Genomic DNA, 18214 nt, shown 5'->3' with positions numbered 1-18214 from the left:
AGCAGAAAGCAAATTTACTACAATTAAACAACAACTAGAGTCATCACGTTCAATTCAATTCAATGAAACAACAACTAGAGTAATAAATAGACAAACAAAACTAGAATCAAATATATACCAAAGAAGATCACAATTTCATGAGCTTGACAATGAAATATGCATAAAGTAAACATGAAGTTGTTAAATAAAAACATGTACCTCTTTCTAAGCTGAAAGATTCAAACTTGAACTGTTTTGAAGAGCTGAGATTAGTCCAAACATGAAGAACAAAACCCAAACCAGCTGGGTTTTCCCGTGCTGATTCAGATACACAATCAGAAACAAAAACTATGGTCAAATGAGGAAACCCAGAAGAGAAAGAAGATAAATTTTCAGTATTCACAGCAAATAAAGAGAACCCAATAGATAAATTACCTATTTCATCGAAGAAAATGAAAATCAGCACTTCCTACAAGGTATCGGGGTAGTTGGGAAGTGGGGGTGGTGGAGAAGAAATGGCTTCACTTTTTCTGGGTTTGGGATAGATCTAGGTTTTTTGATGAGAGAGGTTTGAATGAGAATGAATCTCTTTTTGTTTTTTTAGGGAACTATGTCTTAGTTTTAGAGATTAAGTTTAATAATTTTGGCACCAAATAATGGTTTCCGCGCTAAAATAATTGCACCTCCCGCCTATATGTTACTACAGTGAATACACCGTAGCAATAATGTTGCGTGCTGGTAGCAAGTCATTGTCGACGAATAGCCGTTTCCGTCGCAAAATATTGTTTTGTACCACGGCGTTGCCATGCCGTCGCCAATTATTCCAAATTTTTTATGGCAAAAATTTACCGTCATAATTATTTGCCACCGTCCGTTTGCCGTCGCAATAGATGGTTATTAGCAACGGCATTTGAACGCCGATGCAGACTGGGGTGGCTAATAGTTATTTTTTTGTAGTGCGGGTTTGAAAATTTAAAATGTTCAAGCTCAGTTCGGCTTGAAAAAACTCGAGCTGGGCTCGAGCCGGCTTGAATAATTTGAAAATAATATTTTAAAATCAAGAAATTCAAAATAAAATTAAAAATTTGATGTCATAGCATCATATAAAATGTCTTTTAATTAAGAAAGAAAGGAATAGTAGAGTACCTGCTTGTAGCTCCATGACGAATTGACGATGAGAGTTGTTTGTTTCTTTAGAGTTTGGCCATTTGGGGTGGTAAAAAATTTATGGAACTGATCGAATTATGGCTCCTAGTAAACATTATTTATATAATGTACAATAAGATTAGAGTTTCATTTAATTATTATTTATAAATATATTTTTAATATTATTTATCATATAAAAATTATACTATATATATATATTATAAAAGTGATTTAAGTCAAACTTAATAAACGAGCCGAGCTTTTAACGAGCTCGAGCTAGCTCGCGAGCTAAACGAGTCGAATGAGCCAAATACTTGTTGTTTAAGCTCGGCTCATTTTCAAGGTCAAACTTAATATTGAGCTTAAACTTGGCTCATTTAGTTTTACGAGTTCGAGCTAAACGGGCTAAAATCGAGCCGAACACGAGCGGCTCGAGCCTATTTACAGTCCTAATAACAATCTATGTTTGACTCTAACTTGAATGAATAATATGGTATACAGGTACATGAGCTGCTCTATTTGTCTACGTGAGAGCTGTACACCACTTTTTACGAAGAAAATGAGTAACTCCATTGATTGAAACCATTACAATCCACTTAGAGAGCCTGGCCACTACATTTGGAGGAAGTACAATAGCATGGCATGAAATTATAAGCTGAAAAGCATATTATTCGCATAAAGCTCGAGAACGAGCGAAAACAAAGCAAAGAGCTTAAAGTCCAAACAAAAACATAAGCAAATAAACAAAAAAAAAAAAAAAAAAACGGGGACTTGCATATACAAATAGCAGTATCTGGTATAATTGAGATTTTCTTGAACTATCAATCATACCATATACTGCTATTTCGATATGCAAGTCCCCGTTTTGATCGGTGCTGTATCGGAGATTGAACTATCTCTTCCTTTTTTCTCAGCCCTTAGGGCAACCATGCCCAACATGATCGATCCGGCTACGCTCCCTGCACCAACCAATTAACGACTCATAGTAGAATTTCAAAGAGATCACGGACTCACGGTGGTCAGCGTTACCCTAATGCCATGTGACAGATGAATCCTAGCTCCGCTCAGATAAATTTTGAGGTGATGCACAACAAGGACATGGCCTATAGTCTTCCTCACCAAATGCACAGTCACCGGTGTCATTAGTGCCGGATCAAAGAGGACCAGAAATAGATCCAGAAAAAGAGCCAGACCACGCCTAACACTTTGTTTCAGAGTACGTATGAATTAATAATTTCATTTTTCCCAACAAGTGAGTTTCATTAAATAGATCAATGCCAGTAATTCGAATGGGTATTCGTCCAAAAGATTATACTCTTTATTTCCCCTTTTGTTTTTCTTAAAAAAAATTATTTAGTAAAGAAAAAGTTCAGTATAATGTCAATGCCCCCATTCACAGACATTTTACTAAAATTACAAATGCTTGTCATCTAAACAAAATAGAAAATGCAGAATAATCCCTAGCCACAAATAATTCCACAGGGAGTAGATAAACAATTATCCCCCATTCACATAACTCCACGTGGATACCCTACAGCGCAACTGGCACCTTGACCGGGTACCTATCTATGCAATCCATCCACGGGTTCCCCATCGGGTCCCCTTCAACGACTGGCCTGATCGCCCGCCAAACCGCGCTGTTGCACTTAAAACCCGACCCGAATGCAATCTGCCAGATCCGATCCCCGCGCCCGACCCGCCCCTTCGCCTCCGCATACGCCAGCTCATACCACAGCGAGCTACTCGACGTGTTCCCGAACCGGTGCAGCGTCATCCTCGACGCCTCCATGTGCCTTTCCGTCAGGTCCAGATTCTTCTGTATCTCGTCCAGCACAGCCCGCCCGCCGGCGTGAATACAGAAGTGCTCGAAGGCCAGCTTGAAGTCCGGGATGTAGGGCTTCACTTTGGCTTTCAATATCTTCTTCCTTATTAGCGTCACGAAGAAAAAGAACTGCTCGGAGAACGGAAGGACTAGAGGCCCAAGTGTTGTGATGTTGGTCTTCAGCGCGTCGCCGGCGACTGCCATTAGCTCACGCGCAAGTGAAACCCCGACTTTTCCTTTTTCGTCTTCGCGCTGGTAGACGCAGCGGTAGGACCGCTCGTCGGAGCCCTTGTGGGTGCGGACGGTGTGGACGAGCTCGTACTTGGAACGTGACCGGTCTTTGGGTTTGTTGGAAAGGAGGACGGCGGCGCCGCCGGAGCGGAAGATGCAGTTGGGGAGGAGCATTGACTTGTCGTTGCCGAAGTACCAGTTGAGGGTTATGCTTTCGAAACTGACCACTACGGCGTAGGAGTTCGGTAGTGCCTTTAACAAGTCTTTGGCCAGGTCGATGGAGATTAGGCCGGCGCTGCAGCCCATTCCACCGAGGTTGAAGCTCTTGATGTCGGTTTTGAGCTTGTAGTGGTTGACGATCATGGCGGAAAGCGACGGAGTTGGGTTGAAGAGACTGCAGTTGACGATGAGAATGTCAATGTCTTTCGCTCTGACGCCGGTTTTTTTAAACAAAGAGTCGAGCGCGCCGAACATGGCAGACTCTGCCTCGGCGCGGGCTTCGTCGACGGACAGCTTTGGTGGTTTTGATGTGATTGCCGGAGTTAAGTATGTCTCGTCGCCTAAACCTGACCGGTTTGATATCCTCCTCTGAAACTCGATGGATTCCTGGCTGAAGGCGCCGGTTTCTTCCGTCATTTTCAGAAAAGCCTCCATCGACATTTTTCTTTCCTCGTCAGGTTTGTAACACGAGAAGTTGACCAGGTAAATTGGGGTAGACCGCTTGGACCAGTAGAGGGCAAGGAAGAAGAGAACGAGGCCCGAACCGGCGAGCCGGGTGGCGGCGTCCATGCTTTCGAGCCGGACGGCCTGGTTTGTCCAGACCTCGGCAACGAACCGGGTTATGTCGACACCCGTGAGCTGAACGAGAAAGGAAGCGAACAAAGGCGCGATGACAAGAAACAAGAGAATGGTAGCTGGGTTGCATGAGTAGCCATACCCAAGCTTGACATACTTGAGCTTAACGGACTGTAGAAAGTCCGGCAAGCGCTGCCGGATTCTAATGACGGCGGAGGAGGAGTCCTTGTTGAAGTCCATCTCGGCCGTAAGTCTCTCTTTATCCATCTCTATACTGTTAGCGTTGTTCTCCATTTATAATGATCTACTTTCTCTTCCGAGCTCGATATATATCTACGTGTGTGCGAAAATGCTAGGAGTGGGGAAACCTAGTTGTGATCTTCAAGCAACGACTGTTTGATCTGTAGAAACCATGACAGTTTAGGTAAGACTATATATCTATATCGAAGCTGGGAAATCAAAGATGACTGATTGAGCAGGAGAAGCCCGACACGGCTTAGCCAAGCTAGGGTGAGATGTGAAGCTTAAGAATGGGGAAGCTATATATGTATATCGAGAGAGAGAAGACTATAGAACCCACATGGCCATGGCATATTAAGAGCAATAGAGAAATAATGGGAAAGCTGGAATGATGGTGTTGAATTAATGGAGGAGTAGTTTCTCTCTAACCAGGGGGATGATGATGGATAGGAAGATAGCTCAACTACCAAAGGATTTTAGTATAAGACTAAATTAATGCTAAATGGATTAATTTTGGATAGTCCAAGTTTTTTCCAAGGTTCTGGCTTTGGAGATGTCTCACCGTTTTTTTTTTTTTCCTTGAGAAAGAGGGGGATTAGACCATTTAGCCCCTGCCACAAGAGGGAGGTGGTTTCTTTCAAGAAAGCTCAATTCTGGGGTCTTCTTCCTTTTGGGGTTTTCTGAGAGTTGCACATTCTTGACATTTCCATATGTGCAGAGGTGAAATGGGTATAAAGAAAAAGGGTCCACTTTTGCTGGTTATTGTTGAAGAAAAATTCGGAGGGTAACCTATCTTGGCAATGTGGAAGAAGAAGGAAGCAGAGGGTGGTTTGGGGAAGTTGTACTTGTTTTGTGATGATTTTGGTGGGTGTGTGTGGGCTGACTAGCCATCGAGGAACATTAAATTGGAACAACGTGTTTGAAGTTGAACTCCATATATTTTTTCTTTCCAAACATTACTTCCCCACCAAACTAGACTATCACATTTACACATTTCATTTCCATCCTTTAAGGTTTCGTTCTCTCAATGCGATTTACAGTATATCATTGTCATTTTTTCCGTGAAGGTTGATTGAAACTAGGCCGGCCATCCGATGGGCGGAAGATAACGTAATAGTTTTGTTTTCATCCGAGAATTCTAACCTTGAGAACTAGGGCTGGCAATCATTCGTTTTTGGTCGAGCTTTCGCTAATGGAAAGTTGGGATTTGAAATGTCTAAGATGAAGTAAATCGATCAATATAGCCAAGTGAGTGTTCGTATTTCGTTGTTCGAGGTGTTCGCTTTTGTTTATTTGACGTATGCTACTGAAATACGAACGGATTTTTATGGATGAAGTTTTTCGGATTGAACTGTTATAATGGCGACGGATTCATTGAAGGACACATTACTGAATACTAGAATTTGTGTGGGATACAGAACTGATCTGGTAATGACTTCCTTCAATCTTGTTGTCATCTTTAATAATTTGGCAATTGTAGGGAAGAAGAAAGCTGCTCCTCATTGTTTTTGTCGATTTTCTCAGGCTATTTACCTAATATAGGTTATAAAATTTATGAACAAAACTTGAAGCTTTAAGAAGTTTGACTTTCCCCACTACAATAACCATTTCCAAAAACTGAAAATTAACAAGTGATTATAATCTCAATCAACTCGTTCTTGTAACCAAAGGCACTTAAATCCCAATGAATCCCGATTCCCAACTACAAGTCTTCTATTATATCAACAAACAAAGAGAAGAATTGAAAGTGCACCTCTTACCATAAAGGAGTAAACGGGCCATTTTCTTCGGAAATGAGGGTGAGCCTGTATTCTCTACAACGACAATTATTGGCAAACTAATCAAGATTACTACTTGATAAAAACCCGTTTCACAACAAAGACGTGTGTCCGCTCTTATATGCCAAGTTCTAGCTACATGAGTTCTATGTGAGACACGAGGTCTGAATTTGTTTCTGTTTTAGTACTTCTAGCCATCATCTTCTACAATCACCCATCACAATGATGAATCACATCACTGGTCTCAAGTACGTACTGGTAAATTAATCAGAGAAACAATGTTTAATCAAGCAAGAGTGACCCATGACCAAATACGTAGGTTTTTTTTGGGACCAAATACATAGGTACTATAACTTATAACAAGAAACCAATTCAATAAATGATATCAAGTGGCATACCATACAAATGGTCCAATATATGTGTCATATAAACCTGTTGTTAACAGGTACCTAACAACAGAGCATATGGATATTAATTGTATAGCATTGTAATAAATAATAGAAGCTGGGACTGTGGCTCAGAGACCTCTGTCCAACATGCACAAATAGAGTGGGGTTATGGATGATTGGGTGCAGTCACGTCTATTTAAGGATTCTTGATCTATATTTCGTCTTCTTCAGTTGAAGATGCTCTGAGCATAGTTTTACACACGGGAAACAAAAAATTGATTTTGAAGTCTGAGCATTTGTGCTTAGGGTGGTATAGTTGTTCACGAAAAAGTGTCGTCATTAACGTTTGAGATGTTGTGCATGAGTACTTGCGTGCTAGTGAAACCCTACAACATTATGACGACTAATCGAATGATTATGCTGTAATAACACATAATGCAATATATGTGGAAGAAGAAAATTTATACTTAAACCATCGTTTGATCGTCTTAAAATTTGGAGAAGATAGATATAGAATGTTCATTACTCGATTACAGAATAGCATATGAAGAACATCTGATGAACCCCTGCAATCATTTTCTCAAAAAAGTTGATTGATTTGGTTCATATAACTAGCTAACATGGTGAGCACCCGACCTCAAGTTTGAGGATTTATATCTGGTTTCTGCAGACTCTACACTGATAACCACATGCTCCCAGTTTCCCAAACCTTCCATCTGCCATTATGCGTTGTATATAGGGCTCATGATTATCTGCATTATAGGCCAAAATTGGTCAGAAGAATCAATTGGACATGAAAAGAAAAGAGTTTGTTATGACCTGCACAGACGAGTAGTTGAAGAGTCAGAGAGGAAGATAGGGGTGATTATCACCTTGATCCTTCGTTGGTAGTTTCTTCCGAGTTCCACACAATGTCTTTCAACCCGGATGAGAAGTTTTTATAGAACTGAAATTACAAAGATTAAGAACAAAAAATCAGCAATAACAACTTGGTCCTTGACAATCCTGTTGTTTAATTTGTGAGAAAGAGAAGAAAAAAAAAGAGAGGCATAGAAGTAATTGCATTTCATCATTTGGATTCCTTCCGCCATATCCCTACTATTCTCAGAAGCTTAAAACTGGAAGGTGAGATTTAGTGTTGACTTGCCTTGTGAAACTCGAGTGTGTCACCACCAGTTTTCCTGAGTTCTACCATGTGCACAGAGGGAGCCACCTCGAATACCTTATGTAACAGGATGAAATAGACTGATTATAATCAAGTTTTAATAGACATGTTCCAACAGTATACGCGGTATCAAATAAGCCTGTACCTCAGTGGCCACAGAGAGGTGACCCTTCCTTCCATGCTTATCACCTTGCAATTTCATCTGAAAAAAGGGATTATGATTAGCAAAGATATGCAGCATATTCCATAAGATCAAGTCATATGCAGTGCAACATCTAAAAGAGCAAAGTTAAAAAAAAAAATTAAAAGAGTAAAACACTATAATTCATTACCTTGTAGTTTTTCTTGTGGATATTAAAACCCAAAGGCTTTGCAGTTTCCTCAATCTTAGTCATGATTTCATTTGCTGGGCGTTGAGAAGTAAAACGGGTTTCTCGTTTCACAAGACCCTAATGGATTACAGATGACCAGAAAGAAGCAATTAGAATCAAAATAATTTTCAGCACTACAAATAAATTAGGAACATTGTATGCTACTTACCATCTGCTTCTCAAATAAATTTTCTAGATTGAAACTCTGTGACCGAGAAATAAGCTCAAAAGCATTCATCGATGTAGGTTTTTCTCTCCTTTCTGTTACCAAATTTTCCTGCAACCACAAAGAAAAAAAGGAAGCAACTGATTTAGCAAGGCGAATTTCCAAGACGTACTATTTTCTCACACAACCTTTTTCGATAAAGAGAGGCGGAGACTTCATGCTTGAGAGAAATAAACAAAGAGACCTGATTGAAAGTGTTACCTTCGATTTGTTGAAAACAGCATCCACATCATCAAGATTTATATTGTCTTCTTCTTTAAATTGTGCTGGCTTGTAATCTTTCTTAAACCAATCATTTTCTAATATCTCGGGAATTGTCATCCTCTGCATGAAAAAAAGAGAGCACCTATTCAAGTTATTCTTCTATAACACAGGACCAAAGCTGGTATGTGCATCAACGAACTAATCCCCACAGCTTAACAATGATATTGAATTTTTGAAGAACATATGAGAAGATAATTTTGGCACAGAAACTGGGTTTTGGAGCTCACCGTAGCAGGGTTTGGATCAAGTATACGGTGTATCAGTTTCTTTGCGCCGGAAGAAAACCATGTTGGACCTGAAAATTCCGCTTTGCATATCTGAAATTCACGGTACATGTAATATGAGATTCCTTTCTTTCAAACAAAAGAAGCTAAAGTTTGGTTATACATACCTTTCGGTACAGAGCTATAAGATTTGGTTCATCGAAAGGCAGGTAACCGGCCATAAGTACAAACAGGATCACCCCACAAGACCAAACATCAGATGATGTACCCTCGTATCCTTTATTATTCAGAACCTGATACATACACACCAAATTTGAGAAATAATTAGAATAAACCGCAAAGCAATTACCTAGTTTCATAAAGTCAGAAGTACATACCTCAGGAGCAACATAATTTGGAGTCCCACAGGCAGTATGAAGCAGCCCATCTTCCTGCAACGAGAAAATAAGTAGTGTCTCTTGAGTATTTCATATTATACATGGTCTTGTAAGAATCGGGCACAATCACAGCCAAGTAGTGAAGAAGATAACATAACAAGGTCAATGGAACATGACTATATCAAAATTCCGAACAACAGCAACATCACATACACTCATAGGAAGAGGGAAATTCTTTTGTTCCAATGTGAGTTCCATCTCACAACTGGATATGACTTACATATAGAATCAATACAAGACATTACTTACCCGCACTTGCTGTTCAAATGTACTCAATCCAAAATCTGAAATTTTAAGGACCCCAAATGAATCCAAGAGAAGATTTTCTGGCTGCAAAAAGATGTAGTCTTAAGTTAATAAAATTATTACTCTAGAAACTAAAATTTCGTCCCTGAATCAAGTAACCAAAAACTCAGTGATATAGGTTCAAAGTATGCTAACCTTTAAATCCCTATGGTACACGCCTCGACTATGACAGTAATCCACAGCATTAATAAGCTGCTGAAAGTATCTCCTGGCATCTTCCTCTTTTAATCTTCCATTCTTGGCCTATGCAAACAGAGAGGTGATAAGGAGAATGCTGTCTATATCAAACATAAGACTTGCGTCCTAAGAAATGAAAGATGTAGTTTTGTCCAACACAAACATGTAGGTTCAAACAGAAATCGCTTACTATTTCGTCAAAGAGCTCACCCCCATCAATAAACTCGAGAACAATGTAGATCTTAGTTTTGCTTGCCATAACCTATGCACAAACATACAAAAGAACACTCAGAAATATATCAGCATATATCCTTCCCTACAATCTATTGCGCATCATTTCATACAGTACCTCAAACATCTGTGTCACATTCGGGTGTTTGATCAGCTTCATTGTCGATATCTCTCTTTTTATCTATCAATTCAAGCACCAAAACAAAATTAGATCTCCAATCTCTACATTCTTGCTCTACATTACAACTCTACAACCAACTCAAACAGTCAAACACCATTCATATACTCCCAACCAAAAGAAAAACATCACTTTCAACACATAAGCAGGCCACCTATGGGGTCAACTATGCAGTAAATTAAACACTAATCATCAATTAAATAACAGTTTTCCCCGACCAACCAACTCAATCCATCTACTGATTCTACTCTCCAATATTCTCTACAGTATAAACTTTATTCTTGTCCGAAAAAAAAACTTTATTAAACTATAAACAATTCTATAATGAAACAAAGTTCGCCGCATATGACTGTTTAACTGCATAGTAGGAAATATATCATATATATGATAATTCTTCTCAATTGTAGAATTATCTTTCTGTTATATCACTGGTTTATCAAAGCAAATATCAATCAAGTATTCTTTGGTATGTGCATTTTAGTATACATTACATATTGTGATACGCAATCAACATGAACACAGCTGCACCGGCCTTTTATTTAGAAAAACGAAAAAAAAAAACACTACAAACAATACCCAATTATTAATCAAGAGAAATGACTGGAATGGATGCAGAGTATTCATGTGCATAGATGGCTTGATAACAGAGTGCACTTATTAACACCATCTCCATCCAACATTGATAATGAACATGAATACATGATGAAGAACCTACGCATATATTGTGTATATATAAAAGCAAATAATATCAGACCAGCTAGTTACATACATGTTCAACCATCTTGTGCTTGAGGACTTGCTCACGATCAAGGATTTTGATGGCCACGCACTGCCCGGTTTCTGTGTTCTTGGCGAACTTGACCTTGGCAAAGGTACCCTCCCCGAGAGTCTTTCCCAGCTCGTACTTGCCGACCCGGGTCCTCATCCTCGGAGACTTCGGATTACTCATCCTTTCCCTCAGCTCCCTCCCTCCCTCTTATGATATCAAGATCACACGGCTCAAGTTTCCCAACTGGGGTGGCTCAAGCCCCGACCTTTGTCAAGTCTCATTAACGTTCCGGCAAATTTGGGTGGCAGAGAGAGAGAGAAAGAGAGAGAGAGAGAGAGAGAGAGAGAGAGAGAGCAATGGTGGCAGAAAATTATGGAAGAAGCAGAAGGGAGAATACAGGAGAGGAGGTTGATGATGATTATCGTGTTGGGAACGTGTGGGGCCCAAAACAGAGGAATGGAGTGGTGGGTGGATTAGCATACGAAAATCTTCCATATATATTTGTACTGCCCTCGACAGAAGCCAATCACCCACATGCAGAGAGAGCTCAAGTTTCCATCGCTGCAGACCATGGCTATTTTGTCGTTGTTTCATCAATTATTTCATTGCTAATTTTCCCAAAATACCCACCTTGGTGAAAAACCTAGGACGAACAGGGTGATTGTGATTTTGTTTTCAATAATTTCGACCTCGATCTCCGTACGCTTCTGCACTGTATCACAAATAACATATGGAGCGCGGATAATCGATTTCAGAACCTAGTCTAAATATATTTAATTTAACCTCAGTCTTCAAAATATATGCACAATGTGATGGTTAAGATCTATAACTTTAATATCCATACACGGTGAATCCCATTATATGAATAACCAAAATTGCACCATGTATGTTGCCGTGAGTACAAAAAAATCTGATATTTTGAACCATAGCTCTTATTTATATTGAGAATTATACCGATCCACATCTAATATATTGACTTTAATTTACTGGAAATCAAGGGTAAAAAGTAAACAATGGGTGATCTAGATTTTTTAATTTTTAGGACAAATTAGAAAATAATACAATCTCACATAATAAATTAGAAAAAAAATCACTAGTTATTTCTCTATTACAAATAAGTCATCTCATTTTAATTTAAATTATAAAATAATCAACAAAGTTTAAACAAAATTAGAAAATAGTAATTTCTTTTATATTTTCCGAACTATTTTGTCATTTCTTACACCTTTTTTTTTCATTTTCTTTCTTTCTTACACTTGTTTTGTCCGGTAATGGAGTTGAGTGTAGTTGCTACCGTTAGAAAGATCTCTCTCATCTCTTTCATTTGATACCATATCCATTTCGAATTGACCACTGTAGAAGGCGCAGTATCCCTCGCAAGGGGTTGTCATCGTTCATGGTGGTGTCTCAAGTTATTCCGGCGAAACCGAAGCTCAAGGCTCCCTAATTTTAGTTATTATCTTCATTATGAGCATACTCATACTAGTATCCTTTGAATTTTAACATAATTTCGCTTATTTAGACATTTCTTTAGGCATGTCAAACTAACTGTCACACTACCTTTCACATTACTAATCACATTTACCGTCACACTACCTCTCACATTACCTATCACACTATCTGGCGTAAAATAATGTTTAGCGTTTTGGGTTTATAATTTAGGGTTTAGCATCACACTAACTATCACATTACCTGTCACATTCTCTGTCACACTACCAATCATATTAATTGTCACACTAACTGTCACACTGTTTTTTGTGACTATATTTAGTGTTTAAGGTTTACATCAAACTACATGTGACACTAACTGTCACACTGTTTTTTGTGACTATATTTAGTGTTTAAGGTTTACATCAAACTACATGTGACACTAACTGTCACACTACCTGTCATATTACATGTCATACTACCTAGCGCAAAATAATGTTAACGTTTTGAGTTTAGCTCCACACCACCTATCACACTACATGTCATACTATCTGTCACACCCCATGTCACACTACATATCACACTAACTGTCACACTATTTTATGTGATTATGTTTAGCGTTTAGGATTTAGGATTTCGGGTTTACATCAAACTACCTATGACATTACATGTTACTCCTCCAGTCACACTAATGGTCACACCCTCTATCACACTAATTGCCACACTGTTTTTTTGTGACTATATTTTGACAAGAAGAAGAAGAATGACTACAAATAACGAACATTTGTCTACTGTTATGTGATCTTGAACATCTCAAATCAACTCATTCATCCAAATATTGACATTAATGTTGTCGTGCAGAATACCACAAGTCACACCAAAATTTCGTCAACTACACTATCAGTCACACCACCAGTTACACTAATATTTTTTTGTGATGTGTAATGTGACAGGTAAACTAATAGTCATACTACCAGTCACACTAACATTGTTTTGTGACAGGTAGTATGACATGTAGATTACACTTGTAACTGAACATGTAATTGCTTTTCCGACTACACTATGAAAAAGAAAAAGAAAAGGGGAAGGGAAAAAGAAAAAAATTGACGTGGGCACCCAGGAAACTGCTCTCGGCACCTATGTCACCATTTTCTCAAATCTCTAATTTTTTCGACAAACCCTGCGCAATAACAACACCAGCAACATCCCTCTCTGCCGTTGTAAGGCTATCACCTCACCACCAGATCAGAGACGCAGCAATGCCATGACAAATCAAACTTCATGACTAGCTCCATCCCCACGTCTCTTTATGTCCCTGCGCCTTGGACGTTTTCTTGCACCTCCGACATCATCCCCGCGCCTCCGACATCGTCCCCGCACCTCCGATATCATCCTCGTGCCTCCGACTACGTTTGGTCCTCCCACCTCCGCCGCTGCGAAGCCCCGACCTTCAGTCAACGTGCTCCATGTCTTGTCCTCCTCCTTGCCGTCATCATGGTACCTAGGCTGTCACCTCGATGAAGTTGTTGAATCTCTGCACTTGGTGCTAGTGCGGTGAAGATTTGTGGAACTTGAAACAAAATAATAGTGGCATTGTCCGTAATTTTTGTGAAAATTTGGGACAACAGTTTAAAGATTTTTTAAAAGTGAATTTTTTTTCTTCTAATTTTCAAATCTTGCTCGACTATTTTGTAATTAACACCGTTGAAATGGGCTTTTTTTTTATAAGAAGTCCTAATTTTTATTATCCACAATTACTGGCATTATTGGTATCAAGCCAAACAAAGGAGGATGATAAATTGATAATGTAATTGAGTTGTAGGAGGATAATGGAGGAAAGACAAAGCATGATGCATGTATCAATCAGACTCCCAAAAAAAAAAGTAAAAAAAGGCTGCTATGTATATAAAGTGGGGATATATGGATATTCTGAAGTGGACTCGAGTCATTAGGGCCGGGAAGCTTCTGGGTAGCTTCGAATATATATGAATTGAGTTGTGTTAGCTCCACGTACATGAATATAACTGATCAGTGATCATGTAACCTTCAGATCGTACATCGATAGAATTGTGGCCGCAGACCATTTGAGTGGTCATGGAATTGAGTTTGCAGCTTGGTTCTAACGATTGCAATTGGAGTATACAAATTAATTAGTTTGCAAAATAATGCAGTTCATACCATATATTCAGGGGTAAACATTGAGCCAGAGGAATTTCAATCATGGATGACCGAAATTACAATCATGTACGGTAGTGCTCATTCTCTCTAGTTATTAAAATTTAAAGTGATTCTCCTTTAGGTAAGAATATAGTTTTATGGTGTACACATCTTTGGTGCGTGATATTCAATCTCTTATGCGTCATTTTACAACCTTTAAGTTCAACATGTACATTGGGAAGATTTCTTCTACTTCCCCCAGTGTTTGGTTTCATTATCTTCCCCCTTCTATGTCACCGGATTTTTTTTTGAATCAGCTGTGAATGTGAGTAAATCGTGGTAATTTCTTGTCGTGGGTTTAGAAGAGATGTGCTAGAGGATCTTACATACCCAAATTAAACTCTATGCAATTTGCACATCTAAAAGCTAGTGAAATCTTTCACATTTTATGCATATCACGATGAGCTTGTTAAAATTCCCATCAATTTCTTGTCATGCATATTATATCTTCTCTTTAACTAGTACGGTATTGTTTATGTAATTCTGTTTCCACGATTAACTCGATCATAGGTGATAGGTCTAGCTTGGGTATTCGATATTATTGAATACTCTTATTTTGAGTATTGTCTTGGCTTTTATTCTTAATATTTACCTATCACGGGCACATTCTTAATACAGTTTCCTAGCTTACATTGTTATATTTTTCCATGATATAGTATTCCCTTATCAGTTAGAACCCAAATAGAAAAGGAAACATATGATTATGTTTCATTTTAGATAGACAAACTAAGCAAGATTAAGCATTGGGCGCCATATAATCATGATATGATCCACTTTTTATGTAGAAAAAGGGGAAATAGGTTGTTCTGCTCAAGTTGCTAACTAGGTTTAGGGGTAGATCCTACTTCTTTAACTTATATATACGAGAAGGATCGCTTTCATTTCAACTTGAGGGCTGCTTAGATATTGACTCATTGAGCACTACTTCAACTTTCATGGACGTTGAAATTAAACGAACCATCAAAAACTAGCGTACTTCTTTTCAATCAAAGTCGAAAGAACCGTGGTTGATGCCTCTAATTTCAACCTCTATTGTTGCCAGCTGCACAAGGCATCTTAGGGCACGTTTGGTTGCAAGAAGAGGTTTTGCACAGTAGCCATTTTATTTGTCTTCAACACAACATATTTACTTAATTAGTAACATTCCAATGGTTTACCCGACTCAATCTCTTAACCATAAAACAGAAAATTGGAACGAAATTGAAGTGCTGTTGGATAGGGCTTTTGAGTTTTGACTGTTCTAAGCATTGCAAACATGCCCTTAGCAGACAATTCTGTATGCTATGCATGGAAAAATCTCCAACAGTTTATAATCCAAACAAATAAGTCGATCACTTGTCAAAACGAGCCAGAATCCGGAACTATATAAAATAATTAATGCACATCAAATCTACCCCAGATAGCTTCACACTGAGTTGATACGTAATCACATTACCTCTTTCATAATTATTTTCAAATACAACTTTGATGGAAAGGCACGTCTGATGTTTAGCTCAATCAGACATTACTTTTAGTTATATTAATAGTATGATCTAGCAAAATCGAAGCGCCAGTGTCATGGGAATTTGCTCTCATAATCAGCTCCCTAGCTAGCTACTCCCTACACTCCGACTTCCTCTATATCTTCACCACCCAGCTTATTTAACACACAAGCTCCAGATCTTCCTTCATCATCATTATCATCATCAGTAACAATAAGGTAAGGTTTTCAGTACTTCTGTGTCATATGGGACTAGTAAGCTGCTGCTAATTGCTTCTCCTTCTTCTTGTCATAACCGTTTAGTTCCACAAACTACTCGATGATATTAGGTTTAGTTGCATCAAAAACTCAAAAAGGGATCGAGCGTGATAAATGGGATCGTACAAAGAAGATAAAGGCACGAGTTACTCGGAACTGGAGACATCGGTGGTGAAGACAAGAGCAGCTTGCTTTGGTTCGATTCTGGTGAGTGTTGCAGGAGGACTCTTATTAGGTTGGTGGGAGTATCAGTATCATCCTTCATATCGTCAACTGTGGATGGTACCCTCTGGTCTAATTCTATTTGTTACACCAGTGATTGTTTGGTTCTCTTTGGTGGGCTCTCATATCTGTAATTCGAAAGATGGTGATAATGTCCCAAGGCTGAGTCAACCAGTTCATCCACTCGGTAATTCGGTTTCTGCCAAGAAACATGAGCAACGGGATGACCATTTGAATCATGTATAATTTCTTTGTTTTTTGTTTTTTTTAAGTATATTGTAAATTAATGATATTGATCTTTTTCGGCTGACTTTGTTAATTTTATATGCTTTAATATTGGTGGAGTAGCTGTCAATCTATCGAGTATCAAATAGATTAAGTAATGCCTATGATATTTACTTTGGTCATATCTATCTATCTGTCTTTTTTTTTTCTTTTTCTTTTTTGAGAAAGACATAATCATAGGGGTTAGATTTTCAGGGCAAAGGTTTTTGAGTTTTTTTTTCGGGAGAAGAAACTACGACCAAGACAGTTTGTACTATCCAAGTGAAAGCATGGAGAGCTTCTTGGGGGTGGAGAGTTGTGAAAGTTGCCAATAGGAGTTACAGATTTGTATAATTCAATTTATTATTGTTAAAGAATGTTTTTTTTTCGACAGGATTAATGTTAAAGAATGTTGAAAGATAGAGCTCTTCGGATGATCATAATTTTTCATTTCATAGGAGGTAGGCTTATAAATACTGCCTTCCCCAGAATGTGTAGTTCCAAATAATGCTGCACTCTCATTACTTATATAAGTTATATTAGAGTCAATATACTCGTATAACTATCATCTATGCACCTCTGATTTAAGTATTATACCTACCATTTTAGCATTGTTCCATTTGAAAAGATTCCGTAGCCCTTCCATACAAGGGAAAGAAAGAGAATACTGACGATGACAAGAAGAACGTATCCAAGCAAAAGATATGATGGCCTCCTTAATCGTGCAAACCGCACTTAAGATTAACACATGTATAATCACCTACAAACATGTACACTACTAGATAAAACATGTACACAAGTATGTATAACACAAGGCGAGTAGGCCTAACGTTTAACTTGGGATGTTCGAGTTTACAGCTTGCTTGGTTTTTGTTTGAACAAGAGCTTGGTTGGTTGTGCAAGTGTTAAGCTTCAGACTCGTCAGTCTCACTTCTATTTGAGTCTTTGAGATATGATAAGAAAGAATGTGAGAACATATATAGAATGGTACATGACTCCAACCAGCAACACTTTGAGCCTTTAACAGTCTCCTTAAACCGGAATTCAGGTTCGCTCCAAGCAATAAACTATTTTTGTTGGTTCGCTCCAAGTAATAAACGATTTTTGTTGAATTTTAGCATCTATACTATCGAATGAGTTGACATTGAAAAATCATTGACCGGTTATATAAGTGAACTTGGCATCCAAACTATCGGAATACAGAATCACAGCGAAGAATAACCAGTGTAGATACACATCAAAATAAATCACGAACATGCAAAGATAACTTCATTTGGATAGCATGAAAACTATGTCTTTCCAGATTGAAATTAACTGAACTAAATGGACTGGAAATTTAGGAATGACCATTCTAATCCATACAGGAAAAAAAAAGGCAATTCCCTCTGGACACTTTTCAGTCTTTGGTGTTCCTTTAATAAGAGGAATGTGATATTCATTCAAAAACAATCTTCTATTCTTAAAAAGAATCTTTCTTTTCCTTCATTCAATTTTAAACATCCAAATAGAAGAAATGATTTTTTTAAACACTATTTCTGTTTCTTCAGTATTTCAATCTCTCACACTACTGTCTTCGTTTTCATTTAACTTTCATTCAAACGCTTAAAAAGACTCCAA

The 18214-nt window shown here is 38.3% G+C and overlaps 2 protein-coding genes across 3 annotated transcripts; both read right to left on the bottom strand.

Annotated features, from left to right (window-relative positions):
- Positions 1-2473: 2473 nt before the first annotated feature.
- LOC126803323 (3-ketoacyl-CoA synthase 1) lies at positions 2474-4667 on the bottom strand. Its single transcript, XM_050531110.1, has one exon. It carries the CDS (start codon positions 4265-4267, stop codon positions 2657-2659), a length of 1611 nt encoding a protein of 536 aa, XP_050387067.1. The 5' UTR covers positions 4268-4667; the 3' UTR covers positions 2474-2656.
- A 2497-nt stretch (positions 4668-7164) lies between these two features.
- Positions 7165-11074, bottom strand: LOC126803325 (CBL-interacting serine/threonine-protein kinase 9). 2 transcript variants are annotated; one of them, XM_050531111.1, is made up of 14 exons: positions 10729-11074; positions 9900-9962; positions 9741-9812; positions 9509-9616; positions 9317-9397; positions 9008-9061; positions 8798-8923; positions 8634-8723; positions 8344-8466; positions 8086-8193; positions 7878-7994; positions 7691-7747; positions 7528-7602; positions 7165-7326 (listed from the first exon to the last, which is right to left on the bottom strand). In XM_050531111.1, the coding sequence occupies exons 1-14, from the start codon at positions 10906-10908 to the stop codon at positions 7249-7251; spliced, it is 1332 nt and encodes a 443-aa protein (XP_050387068.1). In that variant the 5' UTR covers positions 10909-11074; the 3' UTR covers positions 7165-7248. The 2 variants fall into 2 exon arrangements, with proteins under 2 accessions (XP_050387068.1, XP_050387069.1); XM_050531112.1 differs by lacking the exon at positions 10729-11074 and having other exon boundaries at positions 9761-9812.
- Positions 11075-18214: the final 7140 nt, after the last annotated feature.

The sequence above is a fragment of the Argentina anserina genome, chromosome 7, assembly GCF_933775445.1.
Source record: "Argentina anserina chromosome 7, drPotAnse1.1, whole genome shotgun sequence".
In the NCBI taxonomy this organism is placed as follows: Eukaryota; Viridiplantae; Streptophyta; class Magnoliopsida; order Rosales; family Rosaceae; genus Argentina; species Argentina anserina.
The sequence above is the reverse complement of the archived record's forward strand: the minus strand, read 5'-3'. Positions and strand labels throughout refer to the sequence as shown.

What these genes read in the sequence shown, in the direction of transcription:
- LOC126803323 (XM_050531110.1), bottom strand. Translation starts at nt 4,267, where the DNA reads ATGGAGAACAACGCTAACAGTATAGAGATGGATAAAGAGAGACTTACG.
- LOC126803325 (XM_050531111.1), bottom strand. Translation starts at nt 10,908, where the DNA reads ATGAGTAATCCGAAGTCTCCGAGGATGAGGACCCGGGTCGGCAAGTAC. An exon ending in ATGTGACACAGATGTTTGAG is followed by an intron (nt 9,813 to 9,899) that starts GTACTGTATGAA and finishes GTTTGTGCATAG; the next exon opens with GTTATGGCAAGCAAAACTAA. An exon ending in CAAATTATGTTGCTCCTGAG is followed by an intron (nt 8,924 to 9,007) that starts GTATGTACTTCT and finishes TGTATGTATCAG; the next exon opens with GTTCTGAATAATAAAGGATA.